At 40.8% G+C, this 18,934-nt stretch overlaps 2 protein-coding genes across 5 annotated transcripts in view; one reads left to right on the top strand and one right to left on the bottom strand.

Moving 5' to 3' along the window:
• zbtb5 (zinc finger and BTB domain containing 5) lies at window positions 1-15,914 on the bottom strand. Of its 4 annotated transcripts, none has more exons than XM_008114612.3 (2): window positions 15,777-15,914; window positions 1-3,102 (listed from the first exon to the last, which is right to left on the bottom strand). In XM_008114612.3, exon 2 carries the CDS (start codon window positions 3,096-3,098, stop codon window positions 1,083-1,085), a length of 2,016 nt encoding a protein of 671 aa, XP_008112819.1. In that variant the 5' UTR covers window positions 3,099-3,102; window positions 15,777-15,914; the 3' UTR covers window positions 1-1,082. The 4 variants fall into 4 exon arrangements, with proteins under 4 accessions (XP_008112819.1, XP_008112820.1, XP_008112818.1 ...); XM_008114613.3 differs by lacking the exon at window positions 15,777-15,914 and adding an exon at window positions 15,567-15,615; XM_008114611.3 differs by lacking the exon at window positions 15,777-15,914 and adding an exon at window positions 15,322-15,533.
• The window catches only part of LOC134295898 (uncharacterized), an 8,376-nt gene continuing 4,769 nt past the window's right edge, over window positions 15,328-18,934 (top strand). The window contains exons 1-2 of the mRNA XM_062969388.1: window positions 15,328-15,372; window positions 15,410-16,084. Coding sequence (XP_062825458.1) covers window positions 15,328-15,372; window positions 15,410-16,084 — 720 coding nt within the window. The remainder of the gene's footprint in view (window positions 15,373-15,409; window positions 16,085-18,934) is intronic.

An 18,934-nucleotide genomic window follows, 5' to 3' on the forward strand; every position in this document is an offset into this window, starting at 1 on the left:
TTGAGTTCTATATTTTAATATGTTAAATGCTAGAAATGTAAAAAAACGCACATTTAAAGCAAAAAGAAAATCTCAAAATAATGTCTGCACAAAAAAACATTTAGGTGATACTGAACAGCAGTAACTGACAACGTTGCCTTCAATTGCAAAATAAAACAGACCTGAAATGCTTGTTGAAATAATAACAGTAGACGAATCTTTTAAGACTTAATGTTGAATTTTAACATGAAATACAAATTGATTAGAAACACTACCAAGCATAACACATAAACACACAACACTTTTCAGTACAAGATATTACAAAAAGAAAACTATAAAACATCTAGGAGATTTTGCCGTATTCAAAAGTATATACACACACCTACATATATCAGACAGTCTAAAAGTTACTTGCATTGGACTCAAGGTAAGCACCTTCATTACACAGTGTATGTTACTGCAAAACAACCAAAAATACATTCAGAATCCCTAACACTATGTTAATCTATAACACACTTCAAAAGCACTTTGAGGTGCAAAGGTGGTTTTATCTTCAAGATATGCAGTATTTTACAATAAAGAGGTCTTGGTTACGTTATTCACACACTCCATATAGCAACCTACTTTACAATAAATGCTTTCACATCATTTTAAAAAATCAAAAAGTTTGCACTTCAACTTCTCATACTTGCAATGTGCTAGTTAATTATGTGTGTTAGCTGCATAATTAGCTTTTCTTTCAGCCCTTCTCCTACTCACAGAGAACTAATGATAGGACTGTATTCATATATGATATACAAAGCCCACCCCAAGGTATATTTTTCTTGTAAGTAAATCTCCCAGAACTCAACAGGGCTTACTCCCAAGTGTGCCAGGGGCTGCAGTCTTAGGACTACTTTTGTGACAGAGCTGGAGAATTCCAAAGCGCTTCTGAAAAAGTTGTTTAAGCCTCACAACACCCCTGTGAGGTAGGTATGGTACAGGTATTGAAAAGAACTAAGCCTTTGTTTTAATGTGTGTGGCACAATCACACTGTAAGTGTTCACCCTTTGCACTCCATGCCTTATTAAAACCTATTGGCATTGTAGGAGGGAGGGTAAGAGTTAAAGCAAAGTGCTGGGTAGATTGTTGCTCTGCCAGCGGAGGCAAGTAGTTTTGGAATGTTTATATAAATGGCTGGACTGGCTAAACCTCTTGCCACACTTCAGGCAGGCGTAGGGCTTCTCTCCCGTATGCACCCGGATGTGCTTCTTGCAGTCTGTTAAGGTCAAAAAGGTCTTGCAGCAGATTTTGCAGGCATACTTGCGAGCACCTTCTACCACCAGGACATTATGTTCTGATAAGGCCTTCTTACACTTTGAAAGAACATCAGCAGATGCCCTGGTTAGCTGTGGGGGCCCAGGCTGGGAGGAGTGCCCATTCTCAAAAGAAGATGCGCCCCCATTCATTAGCAGCTGAGAATTAGGAGTGTTGTCCGGCATTTGAGAGCTCCGAACAGAGGTCACAACGGGCATTTTGGGAGCTATGCGGCGATACCCAGGAAAGCTGTTGGTACCGCCTCTAGAGCTCATGACTGCTCTTGACAACGAATGCAGCCCTAAGCCAGACCTTGGGAAGTCCATCCCAAACTGCTCTGCTGCTCGGTAGCCAGACGTCTGTACACAAGGAAGACCCATGACATCTTGCATAGGCCTGGCAAAATGAGAGTCTGCACTCTCGCTGAAGGGATTCTCAACGTGTGAGACAGTAGCAGAAGAATGTCCATTTGTTGGCCCAGAATCTGGACCAATTAAGTAAGCAGCATCACCATCAATGCGGCAGTCACTAGTCGTATTTGGAATGTTGTCTTCACTATTTTGGCTAGCAACATAACTGCTGGCTCTGCTTTTATTCAGAAAATTGGAAATACTGAATGAAGACTTATGTTCCAGATTATTTGATACCTCCATAATATGGATCTCCCCCACTCGGTCAGTGCTAGACTGTGGGTCGGAGAAGCTACGGTCGCTACTTTCAGGGCTCAGTTCTATCTTTTCAGCATTGACTCCTCCCCCTTCCACTTCCACAGATTCACTTCCCTCTGCTTGGGAGGTCACATCACTCACTTCGTCTTGGGGCTCTGGAGAACTCAAAGGCTCAGATTTCACCACTACCCTCATGTGTTCTTTTTCGTTTAGTCCAACCTCTGTATTCTCACATTGAAAATTGTTTTTTTGGGAAACAGTCTGCTGATCAAAGCTAGTTTCCGCTTGCGACACCAAAGACATTTGAGAAATATTGGCCCCGCTGTTGTCAGACTGGCTGGGTACTTGAGCATCTTCTTGAGCATTAAAGGACTGATCAAACATAATGGTATTATCCTCTTGGTTGTCGGTTACACCATCAGGTTTAGAGTTGTCCACAATTTTCAGTGAGTCTGGGGAAAAGAATTCATCTCTTGAATGAACAACAGCCTGTGCACTCTCTGAAGTAACATCAGACATGATAGAATCATCCATGGTAGGCCTAATGCGTTGCCTAGCCCTCTCTTCTGAAGACTGTTTCCGTTTATGGAGACGTCGTATTGGAAATGTATTCCTCTGCTCTATGTTACTTCTGATAGAGCTCATAGAACTGGATTGTTCTTCTGTGCTTTGGGTAGAATTTAATGCGGAGCTCACTATGCTTAATCCAAGCTGCTGGAGCATGAAGGACCGCTGCATGCGTGCATTCTGTTCTTGAACTCTATCGCTTGGAGGAGACATTGGCAGTGTCCTTGTGGTAAGGTAGTGCTTGCATGCTTTCACCACAGAGTTCAAGTGCAGGTGAGAAGCTGCCAGCAACACATCCATAACGTTGCTTTCTCCAAGCATCAGCGTGGAAGTGTACATCATGTCAATGAGGGCAGCAAAAGCTTCTGCCGTGACCACCTCACTGTCCAACTGGATCATGTTCATAGTCTGGTCTCCCTCTGCTACTGTGAAAAGAGCGCGGAAGTGTGTGCTGCATGCCGCTAAAACTGAACGGTGTGCTTTGAAGTGCCTGTTCCCAACAACAATAACACAGTCACAAAGTTGGCCGTGAAGCCGCTGGTAGTTCAACTGCTGGAAAATTTGTTCAAAGTGACCTGGAAAATCCATGATCCTAAAAAGAAAGAGAGAGAATATTATGTGAAAATAGTAAAAGGATTTGTTTTATATGAACAAATGTAAACACTTAAAAATGTCACAGAAGCTATTTGGCTATTTTGTCTAAGAACACCGTCTGGATTTTTACCTCTTGCATTTTGGTGCAATGGCCTTTGCACCACACACAGCCTTTAATTTCTTCTGCTCTTTCACTTATATCCCATGCCATCAAATTTTTGCATAATTGCCCAGAATCTATGAACAAGATTCTAGATTCACTCTGAATTATCTCTAGCTAAAGCAGATAGTAGAGCTGAGAAAAGATGTCCACCTGTAGCTTTGGAGTATGATAATGCTGGACTAAATAGACAGAAGGTCAGATTCAGTTTAAGCAGTTTGACATATACAATTTAAATGTCACAGTCATGCGGGGTTATGCAGAATTACTACTTCACTTAATGATCAGGATGAAAGACTGTGATACAGCATACACAAAGACACTTAAAATCAGTTATCTAGGATTTCATTTACATTTGTTCAGCTTTTCAAAAAGTAGACGAGGCAAGTTGAAAATCGTAAGTCTACAGAAACCCAGTCAGCATGTCACAATGAGCCATTAAAAAAAGAAGTCACACAACCTCAGCTTACTGTGACCAAACCAGCATGCTGGTGTATGCTGCCTGTTTCTTCCCACCAGGGAACTCCTGCCAGCAGCAGTAACTAAATAATTCTCCATCTGGGGTTTGTTTAGTGTGACATCCGAACCAAGAACTCCAGCTTGTTGCTCCCCTGAGAAGTGAGACTCAGAAGCCTTGAAGGAAATCACTCATGCTGCAGATCTGAACTGGTGACACAAAGACATATCATCCTCCCAGCTCTGGTCATCTTCTCCTTTTTGCCATTTGACAAAGGGCTTTTCACCAATTCACTACATCACCTTTGTCTTCCTCCATCACCTGCATCCTTCTCTCCCTTTGGGCTTTCCCGCAACCACATAAAAATAGACCAAAGGATTTGGATTGCCCACCTTTAGTATAAGCCATCCAAAAGTCAAAACATATTAAATATGAAATAAGATAAGGAAGGCAATGATTAGATTTCATTATGACATTCAAGGTATTTAACTACTGTATGTAGAATCATAGAACCATGTACAAAATAATCAATCCAGTCTCGAGAGCTCCTCAGAAATTATGATTATTTCTGAGGATTCTTGATCAAGACTGTCAAACAAAATTTATTCTGAATCATATGTATGTTTTATTACCTATCAGGACAGCTGACATAGTTTGAATTATTTTTTTCCTAAAATTGGACTTGTATGCTTTTATGCATTTTCTTCTGTTAATCCATCTTTCCACCAAATCTGTTTAGACAAATATGATGATTTCAGTTTAGAGTTTTGATGCCTTAGAACAACTGTAATGAAAAGAGTAAAACTGTTATATTTCTTTTGGACTGTCTTTTAAAAATGCGTATCCCGTTCTTTTTTAGACAATAAAAAATAGTAGTAGTAATACATTTTACTTCTTACCCGCCTCTTCCCAAGGCTTGAGGCAGGGTATATGACAGAATTAAGATATAAATGATAATTGAAAACATAAAACCATTGAAAACACATACTGTATATTAAAATCAAATGAGCATAAAATTAAAATGCACATTAAATTATTCATACTTTTAAAATGTCAATTTAAAATTTATAGTTTAAAATCAACCGGGTAGGCTTGCTAGAAGAGATAGGCCTTTAATTTTTAAAATTCAGACAGCATGTTTAGCTGTCTAATTTCTTCTGGCAAGTGATTCCAAAATCTAGGGGTAGCTGACAAAAAGGAACTGTTGGTGACAGTGCCTTTAAGCCAGTCTTCTCCAACCTGGGAGTCTCCAGGAATGTTAGACCACAACTCCCATCATCTCCAATGCTGCCTGAAAAGTATGGGAGTTGCAGGCAATCCATCAGGACACTATTGTAATATTGCTGCTTAACTCTGGTTGTTTGTAACTGTTACTACTGTATATAACCATGTACAAATTGACTTCATATATGAATTGAGGGCAGGTTTGGGGGTCAAAATTACAGATTTTGATATGACCAGCAGATAAGTCGAGGCATTCCACAACAAGTGGAAAGCAACACCACCACCTCAGGGGGCAAAGTACCTTTTGCATCAGCCATTCCCCTGCCTAGACACCCAAAACAGCCAGAAATGTTACCACAATTGAGAGAATAGAGAGAGGTGGTGCTTCTTTTCGGTTCTCCAAGGACAAAGCTTTTCTTGCTACTCTGTTCAGAGAAAAGCAATGGTTCAATTTTTGATAAGAATTATGGTACAGTATTCATAATGAGCCATGGCTAAGCTGAACCAGTTTTTCTGGGTTGATATTTTGAATAAAAATTATAGATTTATACACAAGTATATATGGTAGTTCTATAACAGTGGGTACCAGGAGGGCCAAGTGATTCCACCGCAAGAGGCTGGGCACCACAGCTCTTGTACTCTAGCACAATATATCTTGTTATGTTCCACCAAGTTGGTGGTTTGGGGCCCACACAGAGGCATCATGGCTTCCACAGATGGGTTCCATCCTATAGTTTTTCTTTTGAAAGGGGTGGGGGAGGGAAAAATGACCTGCAATGGACAACAGTGTTTTATTTTTAACAGCTGTCTAGATTATGTTGTGAAGGGCGTGCTTTTGCTGCATGACAACTGCCACTCGTAAAGGTTTTCTCCCCTAACTATTATAAGACTAAAATCATCCTCTCCTTTCAATGCCAAAAGAAGATTAGTGTGCCAAATTATCAAAATGCACTGAAAATCCAGTCTGGGTGTTACAGAAAACTAATGAGAAGAAAGTGAGCTATGAAATCCATGAATGTGTGTGCGCATTTGCGTATCTTTCAGTCAGTCTATGCAAACTGGGTGTTTGTTAATTAATTTTTTCAAAATTCTACAGATAATATTATCAAGTAAAATAAAGAGTGATCACAGAATACTGTATTTCCGTTGCTAATTCCCTGCATGCTGAGTAGTAGGCGTAAGAGAAAAAAACGAGGGGAATAGATTCAAGAGAAAAAAGCATAAATACACTGCTGTATTTTGTTATAGATACTAATTACCTCACAATTTAGAGGAGCTGGTGTACTGTTTGCATAGCATGTAAATGATGTTGCCTTTTATCGTCTAATTCCCTTACTATCACCCTTAAAAATATTTTAGGTGGCAACACTTTGGTTGCTGGCAGGGTCCTCGGAAAGTTTCAGATCTTTCCCCACCAAAGGCAGAGAAAGGGGTCTCACCATGAAGAAAATTAAATTTTCTACTACAGAAACTTGCATGGCCCTTGTCTCTATGATAGCAAATAAAATAAAAAGGAAAAAAAAAGGAAAAAGGGGGTTGAAAATGGGGAGAAGAGCAATGAGACTGGATCAATTTTTTTACTTCTTCTATATGCCTCCCAGAATAATGAGAAGAATGTGCCAGCCTTCGAGGATGGCTGCAACTTCCTCCAAATTCAACCAATGAGTGGGTAGGTGGGGTTTAAAAAGTTTTAAAAAGTAGCTTGGGGGGGGGGGGATAACATTATTCCAGTTTTCTCTCGTTTTTATCACAATCCTGGCAGGACTTTAAATAAGGCAGTTTTTCTGCTTTCAGATCACCCCTAGGATTACTCCACAAGTGTCTGCTCTTTGTCCAATAGTTAGCTCAGTAAGGTTGCAAAAAAGTCAGAAAAGATTTTGCCGTAACATATTTTGTAATTAACCATGGCCATAGCCAACAGACGGCTACTCATGAAGTGTGAAAATTTGTCAATTTCTACTTGGTAATCATTAAGGAAGTAACCCTAACATAGGTCAATAGCACTGGATTTGATTCATTCCATGAAAAATATTTCTCACACATCTTTGTTTTGGGTATCATTTACAGATGGTTATATTATAGAGCAATGTTCAATAAAATGCTAGAACAAATCAAAACTAAAAACACTCAATATAACTTTAATTTATAATGACAGGAAGATGACAAGATTGTCAATTAAACTGAAAAATACTTATCTGTCAGTAGATAGCAAAAAAGTGGGGACAGTGGGAGGTGATGACTGCCTGACATTGGCTTTGTAGACCAATATATGTCTCCTGTTGGTTTGTACAACTGTAACCCAGCTACCTCCAATAATTACTTCCTGATAGAATAACTACTATATTTCCTGGGCTATCTACAAATATGTCAAAATTTCATGAAAAATGGATAAGCTCCCATATTTATTTAATTTATTGGGGGGTAGCATCACTTAGAATGACAAAGAAGATATCCTTAAGAGTCAAAATTAATAGTCAAAGTGAATGACTTTTTCATGGGTGTTCAGTATTCCAAGGTAATCCAATATATCAAACATTAAATAACCATTCTTGGTTTTTAAATAATTTTCTCATATAATTGAGGTATAATAGATTCGTATGATTGTCTTTTCATTGAACAGTTGGTAGATATGATTTTGGTCATCTTCTGGATAAGAAATGTGGCTTTCCAGCTTGAGTTAGACCATTTCTGTTCTGAGGAAAACAGAATCATGACAACTATTATGGCCCTGTCTAAAGCGAAAAGGTTTGCCAAGGGGTAGGTATGTTCCAATTATCTTGGTTAATCATTCAAATATTTCTGTTGCCTATAAAACTCTATTAGAGTCTGAACTAGTAATTCTTAAACCAGTTCTGCTATCTACAATTGTCATATTATGTAAATCCTATAAATCACTGGCATTGAGTTCTAAAAATCAATTATATTCCTATTTATTTTTATGATTTATATCTTGCCTTCATCCTACCAGTGAAAGCTAAGGCCCCTTCTAAACTGCCCTATATCTCAAGATCTGATCCCAGATTATCTGTTTTGGATTATGAGTCCACACTGCCATATAATTCAGTTCAAAGTAGACAATCTGGAGTTTATATGGCAGTGTAGAAGGGGCCTAAGTCAAGTATAAAATACTTTTTTAACATTCAGATTCAGTTTTAACATCACTTTAATTCTTATTACTACATTTATATATCACTTTGTTTCCCAAGATCTCAAAGCAGCATACATAAAAAAGCAAAAAAGTCATAAAAATGTCTTTAGCATCTTTAGAATTTAATATAACCATTAATTTTTGAAGTAAGTTATGTTTTCCTCTGCACCTTATTTTTAAGTTCAATATACAATGCAAAAACATGGTTTGATGTGGCGATGTTCCAAAAACCAAAAGGACGTATATCTTATATATACAAAAACCTACTGACTTGGCACACAGAAGAGGAGATAGTAAAAGACTCAATGGTTAGATGGGCTCAAAACATCGGCCAAGAGATAAAAATGGTCCAATGGGAAAAACATGGAATAGAAGAATGAAGTACACGCATGTCAAAACCTAAAAGAAAACATTTACAAAATGCACTTGCGGTGGTATCTCCCTCCAGAGAGATTAGCGAAGATGTACAATTGCACCGATAAATGCTGGAAATGTGGGAAAGAAAAAGGCACATTTTACCACCTGTGGTGGTCATGCAACAAAGTAAACAGCTATTGGAAACAGATCCATGTACATCTAGAAAAGATATTAAATACAAATTTTAAAATGACACCACGAATGTACCTTTTGAACATGCCCGAAGAAGAATTGGAAAGGAAATATGGAAGAATTTTGTTTTACGTGACAGTGGCAGCTCGGATAGTGTACGCTAGATACTGGAAAACCCCAAAGGTACCTTCCTTAGCAGAACTGGAACAATATACTATAGAGTTGCTGATGATGGACAAAATAACAATGCACTTAAGAGGAGAACCTTTAGAGAACTTTGTTAAGGAATGGCAACCAATGATCCAACATTTCAATGTAAAATTAATCTAAAAATGTACATAGAGGAAGCTAATAGACTGAAGGCAAGGAGAAAACGGATATAAATTCGGATATTATAATATTAGTACAGTAGAGTCTCACTTATCCAACACTCGCTTATCCAACGTTCTGGATTATCCAAGCCATTTTTGTAGTCAATGTTTTCAATTTATCATGATATTTTGGTGCTAAATTCGTAAATACAGTAATTACAACATAACCTTACTGCGTATTGAACTACTTTTTCTATCAAATTTGTTGTCTAACATGATGTTTTGGTGCTTAATTTGTAAAATCATAATCTAATTTGATGTTTAATAGGCTCTTCCTTAATCTCTCCTTATTATCCAACATATTCGCTTATCCAACGTTCTGCCGGCCCGTTTATGTTGGATAAGTGAGACTCTACTGTATATATTATACAAATAGAGGCTTGTGACCCCTTATTGTAAATATATTGTCTAAGAAATGATTATGAAAGACTAATAGATGAAAGTATTGCACTGTATGCAACAAACACCTGCAATGTATGTATATTTGAATGAATGAAAATAAATAAACATTATATATATATAAATATACAATGCAAAACGTGCACTGTCCATTTTCCTTTACAAAATTTTCTATCATTTCTAGTCTCTCATGCCATTCCTCGGGTTACTAGATAGGATACATCATTCTTAAATTTTAGCAGAAAGATATATGTCACACATTTTGTGTGGTTTTCTTGCAGAATATGTTCCACTTTCTGAACGAGACTTTAATTACAGTCTCTTTCATGTCCCTTCCTTCTAAGAAAGAGAAGGCAATAATTTGGGAAGTGTTTAGGATTAGAGTTAAAGCACATACTGATGGTCCAGGATTCATTCTTTTGCTTATTTAAGTAGGAGTAAGGAAGACATTTTCTGAAATTCTCAAGAGTTGCTGACCGTCAGTGAAGAAAACACTGAGCTAGACAGATCAATGAACTGGCCTGGTGTTAAGCAGCTTCTTATTGTTTCAAAATCAATTTTCATCCAAGAAAGCTATATAAGTGGCGACTAGCAACACAGGAGAAATTACTGTAAAGAAAATAATAATAATATAATAACAACAACAGCAACTTTATTTTATACCCCGCCGCTTTCTCCCCAAAGGGGACTCAGGGCGGCTTACATGGGGCCAAGCCCAAATAAAAACAATATAAAACACAACAAGAGATAGGAATACAAGAGATGGGATGGGAATAGACCCTGTGTCTATATCAAGTTGACAAAGGTAAAAAATGCAAACCGGTACAAGAATGGTCACTGATACAGGATTGTTATGGGGATGAGCAATCATTATCCAAAGGCCTGAGTGAAGACCCAGGTTTTCAAGCTCTTTCTGAATGCTACCAGGGTGGGGGAGTTCCCTGGGGAGCGAGTTCCAGAGCCAGAGCCAGGGGGCCACCACGGAGAAGGCCCTCTCTCTTGTCCCCACCAACCGCGATTGTGACGGAGGTGGGAGCAAGAGGAAAGCCTCCCCTGACGAACAAAGAGATCGTGCAGGCTCATAGGGGGAAAGGCGATCACAAAGGTAGGAGGGTCCCAAACTGTTCAAGGCTTTGTAGGTGATCACCTGCACCTTGAATTGGGTCCGAAAGGTGAACGGCAGCCAATGGAGCTCCTTAAGCAGAAGGGTTGACCACCCCCTATAATTAGCTCGTTAGAAGCAAGGCTGCCGAATGTTGGACTAGTTGGAGTTTCCGGGCCGTCTTCAAGGGAAGCCCCACGTAGAGCACATTGCAATAGTCCAGTCTAGAGACAACTAAGGCATGGACCACCATGGCCAGATCAAATATCTTGGGTGACAACAATAGAGCAATGTGCCTACTCAGAAAAAATACAATGTAACAGAAGTATTAAAATAAATGTAACTACAACTCAAATATAAATCCCACAGGTGATCTAGGACATCACTGTATGTCTGCACATGATAATCTTTGAGGCCTCTCACAGAGATACACGCAGAAAGTCTTGGAATGGAGGGTAGAACGTATCTCCCCCTACGGGCCATCCCGCAGATTAAGATCTTTGAGTGAAGCTGTCACAGGTGCGGTTAGCAGGGATGAGAGACAGTGGTGGCTCCGTGGCTGTGGAACTCCTTGCCAAGGGAGATTAGGAAAGCCCCCTCACTTACATCTTTTAGAAAGGAGCTGAAGACCTGGCTGTGGGGACCAAGCTTTTGGTTCATCCTAAGATATGAGTTGATATGACCTGATGGATTCTGTGAATATTAAGTCGAACACGGACTGGCTCTGATTTGGCTCAAAACTGCCCCTGTTATAATGCTCACATGGTTTAAATTGTTTTAATTTGATTTGGATACCAGCTTTTAATGTGTTTTATGTTTGGTTTTATTACCTTGTATTATATGTGGCATTTAATTCTGCCATTGTGTAAGACCACTCTGGGTCCCCCGGGGGAGAAGAGCAGTATATAAAATAAATAAATAAATAGATTATTCTAAGCTTTTGGACAAGAGTGTGGGTAGAGTGCTTTTTGTAAAGGCATTATCACACTCTTACTCTAAGATAGGGAATCAGAAATAGCAAATATTTTTGTTCCCTGTTTGGGGCCAAACAAGCCGCAAGGAATATTATGTATTTACGGCACACTGAAGTGACAGCACAAACTGAACCTTATTACTTTCCCTTATTCAATATTTTACTGTAGAAGTGACATGAGATTAATTTACCATTCATTAAATGCTAGTGCCCTAGTTCTATCCTTCAAAAATATAAAAAATGCATAAACCGAAGTCACAAACATACTAGAGTTCATTTGGAACTTGAATTGCCAATTCCCCCCAATCCAATTTGAATACAGATTTATAGTTTTGTGTGAGTTTTGTTTTGTATTTTGCTCTCTCCCCCCCCCCCCCCCCCATTTTAAAAAGTTGTTCATTGATAACCGCCTCATCTAACAGCTTTGAAAAATACTGGTGTGCTAGTTTGTTTCTGGCATAACAAAAAGAAGGAGGGCTGTGATACCAGAATCAACCAGTTTGCTAGATTTCACTTCCCAGTGTCTCCTCTTTAGCACCTCATGAACATTCACATATATTATTTATTGCTGCTGTTTTTATATCACCTTTATAGTATTGTTTGTAATGGTGTGGTATAGTTCAAAGTGAAAGTTGAGCTATAACAAATCTGTAAAATATTACAGGCAGTCCCCAAGTTACAAACAAGATAGTTCAGTAGGTTTATTCTTAAGATGAATTTGTATATTTGTAATTAAATCAGAACAGGCATGTTTTTGAATGTAACTCAGGGCATAGAGATAGATAGATAGCATAGGGAAGGGTTAACACCCCTTTGGCATTTGTTTTGCTTCTGTGCCAGTTCAGAAAATTTAACCTAACTTTCTGTCCTGTGAGAATTGTATTTTGAAAAATGTAGCTTGTTGTGGAAACAAGGATTGGTGATAAAGCTTCAGTTGAAACCTTTTCCCCATGGTAACTCTTTCAGGAGTGAATTTCCCTTCCTGGGGGTAGATTTCCCTCACTTCCTGCTGCCTCACCCCTGGTCTTAACTATGAGTCATTTGTAAGTCATATGTTTGTAAGCCGGACTACCTATATTCACTGTTTAGCTCCAGAAAACTCAAAAACTTCAAACAGCCTTTCGACTGTCCATCAAGAGCAATGGAGTTCCATCAAGAGTAGAGATCATGTATCTCTCTAGTTGCTATTGAGCTTCCAACTCCCAGCATTCCTTGCCACTGGCTAGGACCACAGCCAAACAACAAAGGACCTCTCTTGGGATAGGCAGATTTGCTTCAAGAAAATGTCCCAAATTTCAGGTGCTACAAAGCAGAAGGGTCTGTCCCTTTTGTCCCCACCCAGCTGCATTAAATATATACCTTAATGACTGTCTTGGAAAATTTTCTCCTGACATTTCACCTGCATCTGTGGCAACCACAGATGCAGATACCATGTCAGGAGAAAATGCTGCTAGAACACAGCCATACATCCTGGAAACCACACAACACCCCAGTGATTCTGGTCGTGAAAACTTTCATCAATACCTCACAACCTCTGAGGATGCCTGCCATAGATGTGGGCGAAACTTCAGGAGAGAATACTTCTGGAACATGGCCTTACAGTCTGGAAACACACACAACAACCCTTCAACAATACATTATCTAGGAAAAATATGTTTGCTCTTGTATGGAATCTTGTATTTTCTGCCTTTACAAATCTCACTGATCCAGGGTTGCACAAGATGGTCCTTCAGACGTTGGGACTTGGGACTGTATTAATGAATCTTTAAAATCTGAGCTAAAACAAATCTAGAACTCCCTCCCTAAAGAGACCAGGATGGCCTCATCTCTGCTTGCCTTTTGCAGACAAGGGAAAACTTATCAGCTAGGCATTTAGTGAATGGTGAGGGCAGGCTGCTGGAGATGCTGTGAGTGAGATTTTGAGGGCCTGTCTAAGTTATTAACTAAAATTTTAATTGTTTTCATTGTATTTTAAGTTTTCTATTTAATAACACAAAGATTTGATTGTTTTTGAATTTTTATATTTGTACTCTTTCTCATACATTTGGCTTGGATTGTGTCATGCCACCATTAGTCTTCTCAAGTCCCTATGAGGAAAAAAGGTGAGATAAAAATAAAGGAAACAAAACAAAATGAATGAATGAATCAAGCAAGCTATAGTTCAATAAAACATTGGAGGCATTTAAAGTTGTTTACTCTTAATTTTGAGCAGTATTTTCTAAGCACTTGTCTTCCAGGTGATTCCAATGTCAAGTACTAGAAGTCCCAACCAGCACAACCAATAATCAGGACGTAAAAATCCAAAACTTGTGAGGGACAGAGGCTAAGGCCACATCTACACTGTCATATAGTGCAGATTGAACTGCATTGAGCTGGACTGTATGAGTCTACACTGCCATATAATCTAATTCAATGCAGTTAATCCGCATTCTGAAAGTGCATTATATGTCAGTGTAGATAGAACTTAAGAGGCTACCTTTTAAGCCCTGCATGGTTTGGATCTAGGTGACCTACAGGATCACGTTATCCTGCACAATCCGCCCCTTAGGACACTGAGGTCCTCTGTGGGATGCTGAATCCTAATAGGCAGAACCCTACTGGCGATCATCACCCAGAGGACCTTTTCATTGGCCACCACACAACTGTGGAATGACCTGCCAGAAGAGCTTCAACAGCTGAATGAGCTATCAGAATTTAAGTACCAACTGAAGACCCATCTCTTCCTGCGGGCCTACAGCCAACTTTTAATCCAGAGTTTTGGATTGCCATTCTATTACTGCTGTATGTTGATCTTTGTACCCTGTGCTTTGATATATGTATTTTTTATGTTGACATGTTTTGACTGTGTTGTACCCCGCCTCCAGCCGTTAAGAGAGGCAAGCAACAAGTAACATTATTAGAGTACGGGCTCTAAGATAGGCCAGGGAGGCCCTCCTCTCGCATCCACCACGAGGGAGGGGCCTTCTCAGTGGTGGCCCCCCAACTTTGGAACTCCTTCCCCAGGGAGATCAGAAAAGTCCCCCACACTGTTCTCCTTTTGTAGGGAACTGAAAACCTGGATCTTCCAGCAAGCTTTCGAGAATGATTAGTCCCTAGGCCCAGTGCCTAGGTCATCAGATAGTACTCTGTTCTGCACTTCCCTGGCCCTGTGATACGCTGTTGGCACTGCCCCTCACCCAGTTCTTTTATAGTTTATTAGGTTCATTTTAATACTCCTGGCCATTGGATTGTTGAACCTCGCCTGATGGAGCTCCGCTGTATTCCGTTTTATATTTTATTTTTAGTGTGTTTTATTAGGGTTTCTGTATTTGATGATTTTTTTCTATTTTTTTCTGTCATTTTGTTTATTAAGTTACAGTTAGGTTATGCCTTGTCCTGATATAAACTGTTTGCATGGTTTTCTTTTGCCATTTAATGTTGGAATTCTTTTGCCATATTTGTTGGAAACCGTCCTGAGTCCCTTTGGGGAGATAAGGTGGTCTATAAATTTTTTTATTATTATTATTAAGGTCATGCTTTTTTTAAAGGTTATGATCTCCAAAAGGTTATAAATGCCATTTTTCCAAAACAGGCCAAGTCGGCTGGGCCTTCTGGGAGGCCCCAAGGTTGGGAATCAATAACTCCCTGTTCTTAAAGCTGGCTCTCCTGTTCCCTTTCAGGGCAGTAAAATATCCTTTGAGCAAGCAAGGCCTTTCTAAACCAGCGACGAAGTGGGAGGAAGGAGGAGCCTAGTTGTTGCTGCTATCTTGAGAGGGGAGGCCACCAACCACACAATACCAGGCCCCAAGCTAGGCCTCCCAACCGCCCCCCGAGGAACCACAGCCTACTACTCACCAGTCCATGCCCCGCCCCTGCAGGGAGCCCGGCAAAGGGGAGAGGAAGGGGGCGTGGCTGCGGCCCCGCGCTCCCCCGGCCTTGACAGGCTCAGCGTCGCCTGTCACGGAGCCACACCGCCCCTCGGACCACCACGGCGCATGCGCATCTACACCAAACCCACCCCCTCCCTGCCTCTTCGCCTCAACCTCACTTCGCGAACGAGAACAGCAACCCCCTCCCGACCATCCAACCGCGGCACGCACCGCTCTTGCCTTGTCCGCACGCCCTGCAGCCAATCGCAACACTGCGCGCGCGCCGCTGCCCGCCACGCCCCCTTTCCCTCCCTCCCTCCATTCCCCCCTCCCGCGCGCCTGCCATCCCAACCGACACCCTCGCGTGCCGCTGCCTTATTTCGCCAAGCAGCGCGCGCGCACACACGCCCCCTGAGCCCCTATTGTGCTTTTTGATCTCACCGAGACTAGAGTCCCCTCCCGTCCCGAGCCCCCGTCTCTCCGGGAGGGAGGGGCGCCCGTTGTTCTTGGCTCGTCTGGCGCCCGTTTGTCCTTCCTTCCGCTCTGAGGGAAGGAGGGAGGACGGGAGGGAGGCGGGCTCGAGCCGTGGCCAGAATCCCCGCCTTCGCCTGCACTTCAGGAGGCTCCTGGGCGGAAATGACGTCGCCTCATTCGGAGTGGAACTACTGTCCGCCGAACTCGCTAGGGGACTCAACAGTCCCAACTGCTTGGAGACTTCTGTGCCCGGTCTTTGGCCAATGAGGGCGCAAGTATGAGGACGGCCTAAATCTGATTGGCGGGCGACGGAAAGGGGGTGGGAGGCGCAGAAGCGGGTCAACTGTTCGCCGCTTCATCCCTCAGGGTTCGACGGAGAGGACATGTAGAGGTTGGGTTGCTGTGAGTTTTCCGGGCTGTATGGCCATGTTCCGGAAGCATTCTCTCCTGAAGTTTCGCCTGCATCTATGGCAGGAATCCTCAGAGGTTGTGAGGTCTGTTGAAAGCTAAGCAAGAGGGGGTTTAATGGAGAACACCATTCGACCAAGTCTTCTGTGTCATCAGTTGGGAGCCCCTCCCCGCAAGGACTAACTGCCACTCTGGGGCCAGAATGAAGAAGGGGGGCCAGGAAGACACAATTCCACCATGTCTCCTGTGTCATCAGTTAGGAGCCCCCCTCCCCCCCCCCCCCAAAGAACTAATTGCCACTCTGGGGCCAAAGCGAAGAAGGGGAGCCAGGAAGACACCTTTCCACCATGTCTCTTGTGTCTTCAGTTGGAAGCCCCCCCCCCCCCCCGGATTAACTGCTACTTTGGGGCTAGAGTGAAAAAAGGGGGCCAGGAAGACATCATTCCAGCATGTCTCCTGTATCAATATGACAACATAATAATATATAATACTAATATTATGCTACACTAATAATATAATGTATTGTATATACATATAATATTGATCAAAATATTATAATGTAATACAATATAATAATACCCTGTTTCCCCGAAAATAAGACATCCCCAAAAAATAAGACCTAGCAGAGGTTTTGCTGAATTGCTAAATATAAGGCCTCCCCCAAAAGTAAGACCTAGCAAAGTTTTTGTTTGGAAGCATGCCCAGCGCCCACCAAACAAAACACCAGAAATTGCAGGATCGGTTAATATACATACCAGTTGTACATGGAAATAATGGTAATAATATATTAAAAGATTATATTATTTATATTTATACAGTAGTAACAAGAAATTCTTTACAGGAGTCATAGTTTGTCTGGTTTGGTTATGTTGGTTTGTGATGGCAACTACTGTACAGTATATAATAAATGTTCATTTTTTTGTTCAACAATAAATGTGAATTCTTCTTCATGGAAAAATAAGACATCCCCTGAAAATAAGACCTAGCACATCTTTGGGAGCAAAAAATAATATAAGACACTGTCTTATTTTCGGGGAAACACGGTAATACACTATTATAGTTATAATATATTACCTGAAATATTACTAATAATATTGCAATATAGTGGTATAATACAATATAGTAATATATAATGCTTATATTGTGCTATGCTAACTATATAATTTATTGTATGTACAGTACATATAACTTCTAAGCCGTCCTGAATCCCCTTTGGGGTGAGAAGGGCGAGATATACATGTCGCAAATAAATAAATAAATCATAAATGTAATGTGCCACTTTATTATGGAGTAAACAGCAAAACCACTGAACCCAATCATCAAATTTGGCCACAAAAGTCATAGTCATCCAAGCTATGTTTTTCAATAAAAAAATTCTAGAAAAATAAAGTCCAAATTAGAGGATAAGGAAGAGCCATTGTCATGCCACTAGAAGGCTCTCATCTGCTGCCCTGTCCCTTTAAGGTTCTAACGGGGCGGAGCTTAGCCTCAGCTCCTGCCAGCTTCCAAATGGCAGTTATGTTTGTCAGTTAGGATTTGTCAGTTAGTGTAGCACTGGAAGGAAGCATAGGAAGCTAGAAGGAGCACAGAAATGCACGTCATGTCGGATCTGTATTAACTGAAGTCATGTCTGAAATGTATTAATTCAAGTCACATCAGAATTGTATTCAAATTAGATTAAAAAGGCATATAAGACAGTGATACATAAAGTCATGTCAACATTGTATTAAAGTCAGTGCAAAGGTATGTAGAATCCAGTCATGTCGGGACTTTATACTGTGTGGCAATAACCATCTAGAACTGAATAGAATTCAAAGATTTCCTTTCCTCAGAGAGACTTTTGATTTCCTAAATACAGTCTCCGATCTGTCCTTTTTGTGCTATGGTGCATTCCAGTTCATTTAGTTAGGCCCCTTTAGGCCCTGCCCCCACACTGCATATAAAATACTGATTTTCTGATTTGAACTGGAACATTAAAAAACTAAAACCAGGACAGTAAATAAACAACAACAAAGGATTCCCCCAGGCAGGAAGCAGCCAGGCTTTGAAGCTGCAAGGCCATTAAATGCTAATCAAGGTGACTAATTGCAGCATTCATACTTGCTGCACCAAGACTATTAATTGCCATTCAACCTGGGCAACCAAGGATTCCACAAGGTAGAAAGCGGCCAAGTATCAAGTAAAAAGTGGGTGCTAGAAATAATATACGAAAGCTGACTGGCACAACCTGGGGATCACAACCAGACACAGTGAAAACATCTGCCCTTGCGCTTTGCTATTCTGCTGCTGAGTACGCATAGTGATAAACTGAAAAAATAGGATAGGAATTTTTAAAAAATCTACAAAGGGAAGTTGAATTCTACAAGTCTAGACATTTCTACTTTTGTACAATTCATTCTTATTTCCATAATTTCTGTGTTCTCAAATAATATGCTATGTTCAGGTCGGTTCATCAAGTGCTCCTCTATGCCTGACTTCTCTGAGTTAGTCTGCAGTCCTCGATGGATTGTCACCTTGCCATGGTGAGGGGTCTTGTGTGTTCCAATGAACCTGAGGGCACAACCACTGGCATCATGCACTCCCAGGAGGGGCCACAGGGGAGGTTCCAGACCAAGAACAATCTGAAGACCCAAAGACCTCAACGGCAGAGCAGGCGGAGGATAACATGGTACATGTTACAACGGCTGTGAAGGCAGAAGAAGGCTGCAACAGACTGA

Source organism: Anolis carolinensis, chromosome 2 (genome assembly GCF_035594765.1).
Source record: "Anolis carolinensis isolate JA03-04 chromosome 2, rAnoCar3.1.pri, whole genome shotgun sequence".
NCBI lineage: Eukaryota > Metazoa > Chordata > Lepidosauria > Squamata > Dactyloidae > Anolis > Anolis carolinensis.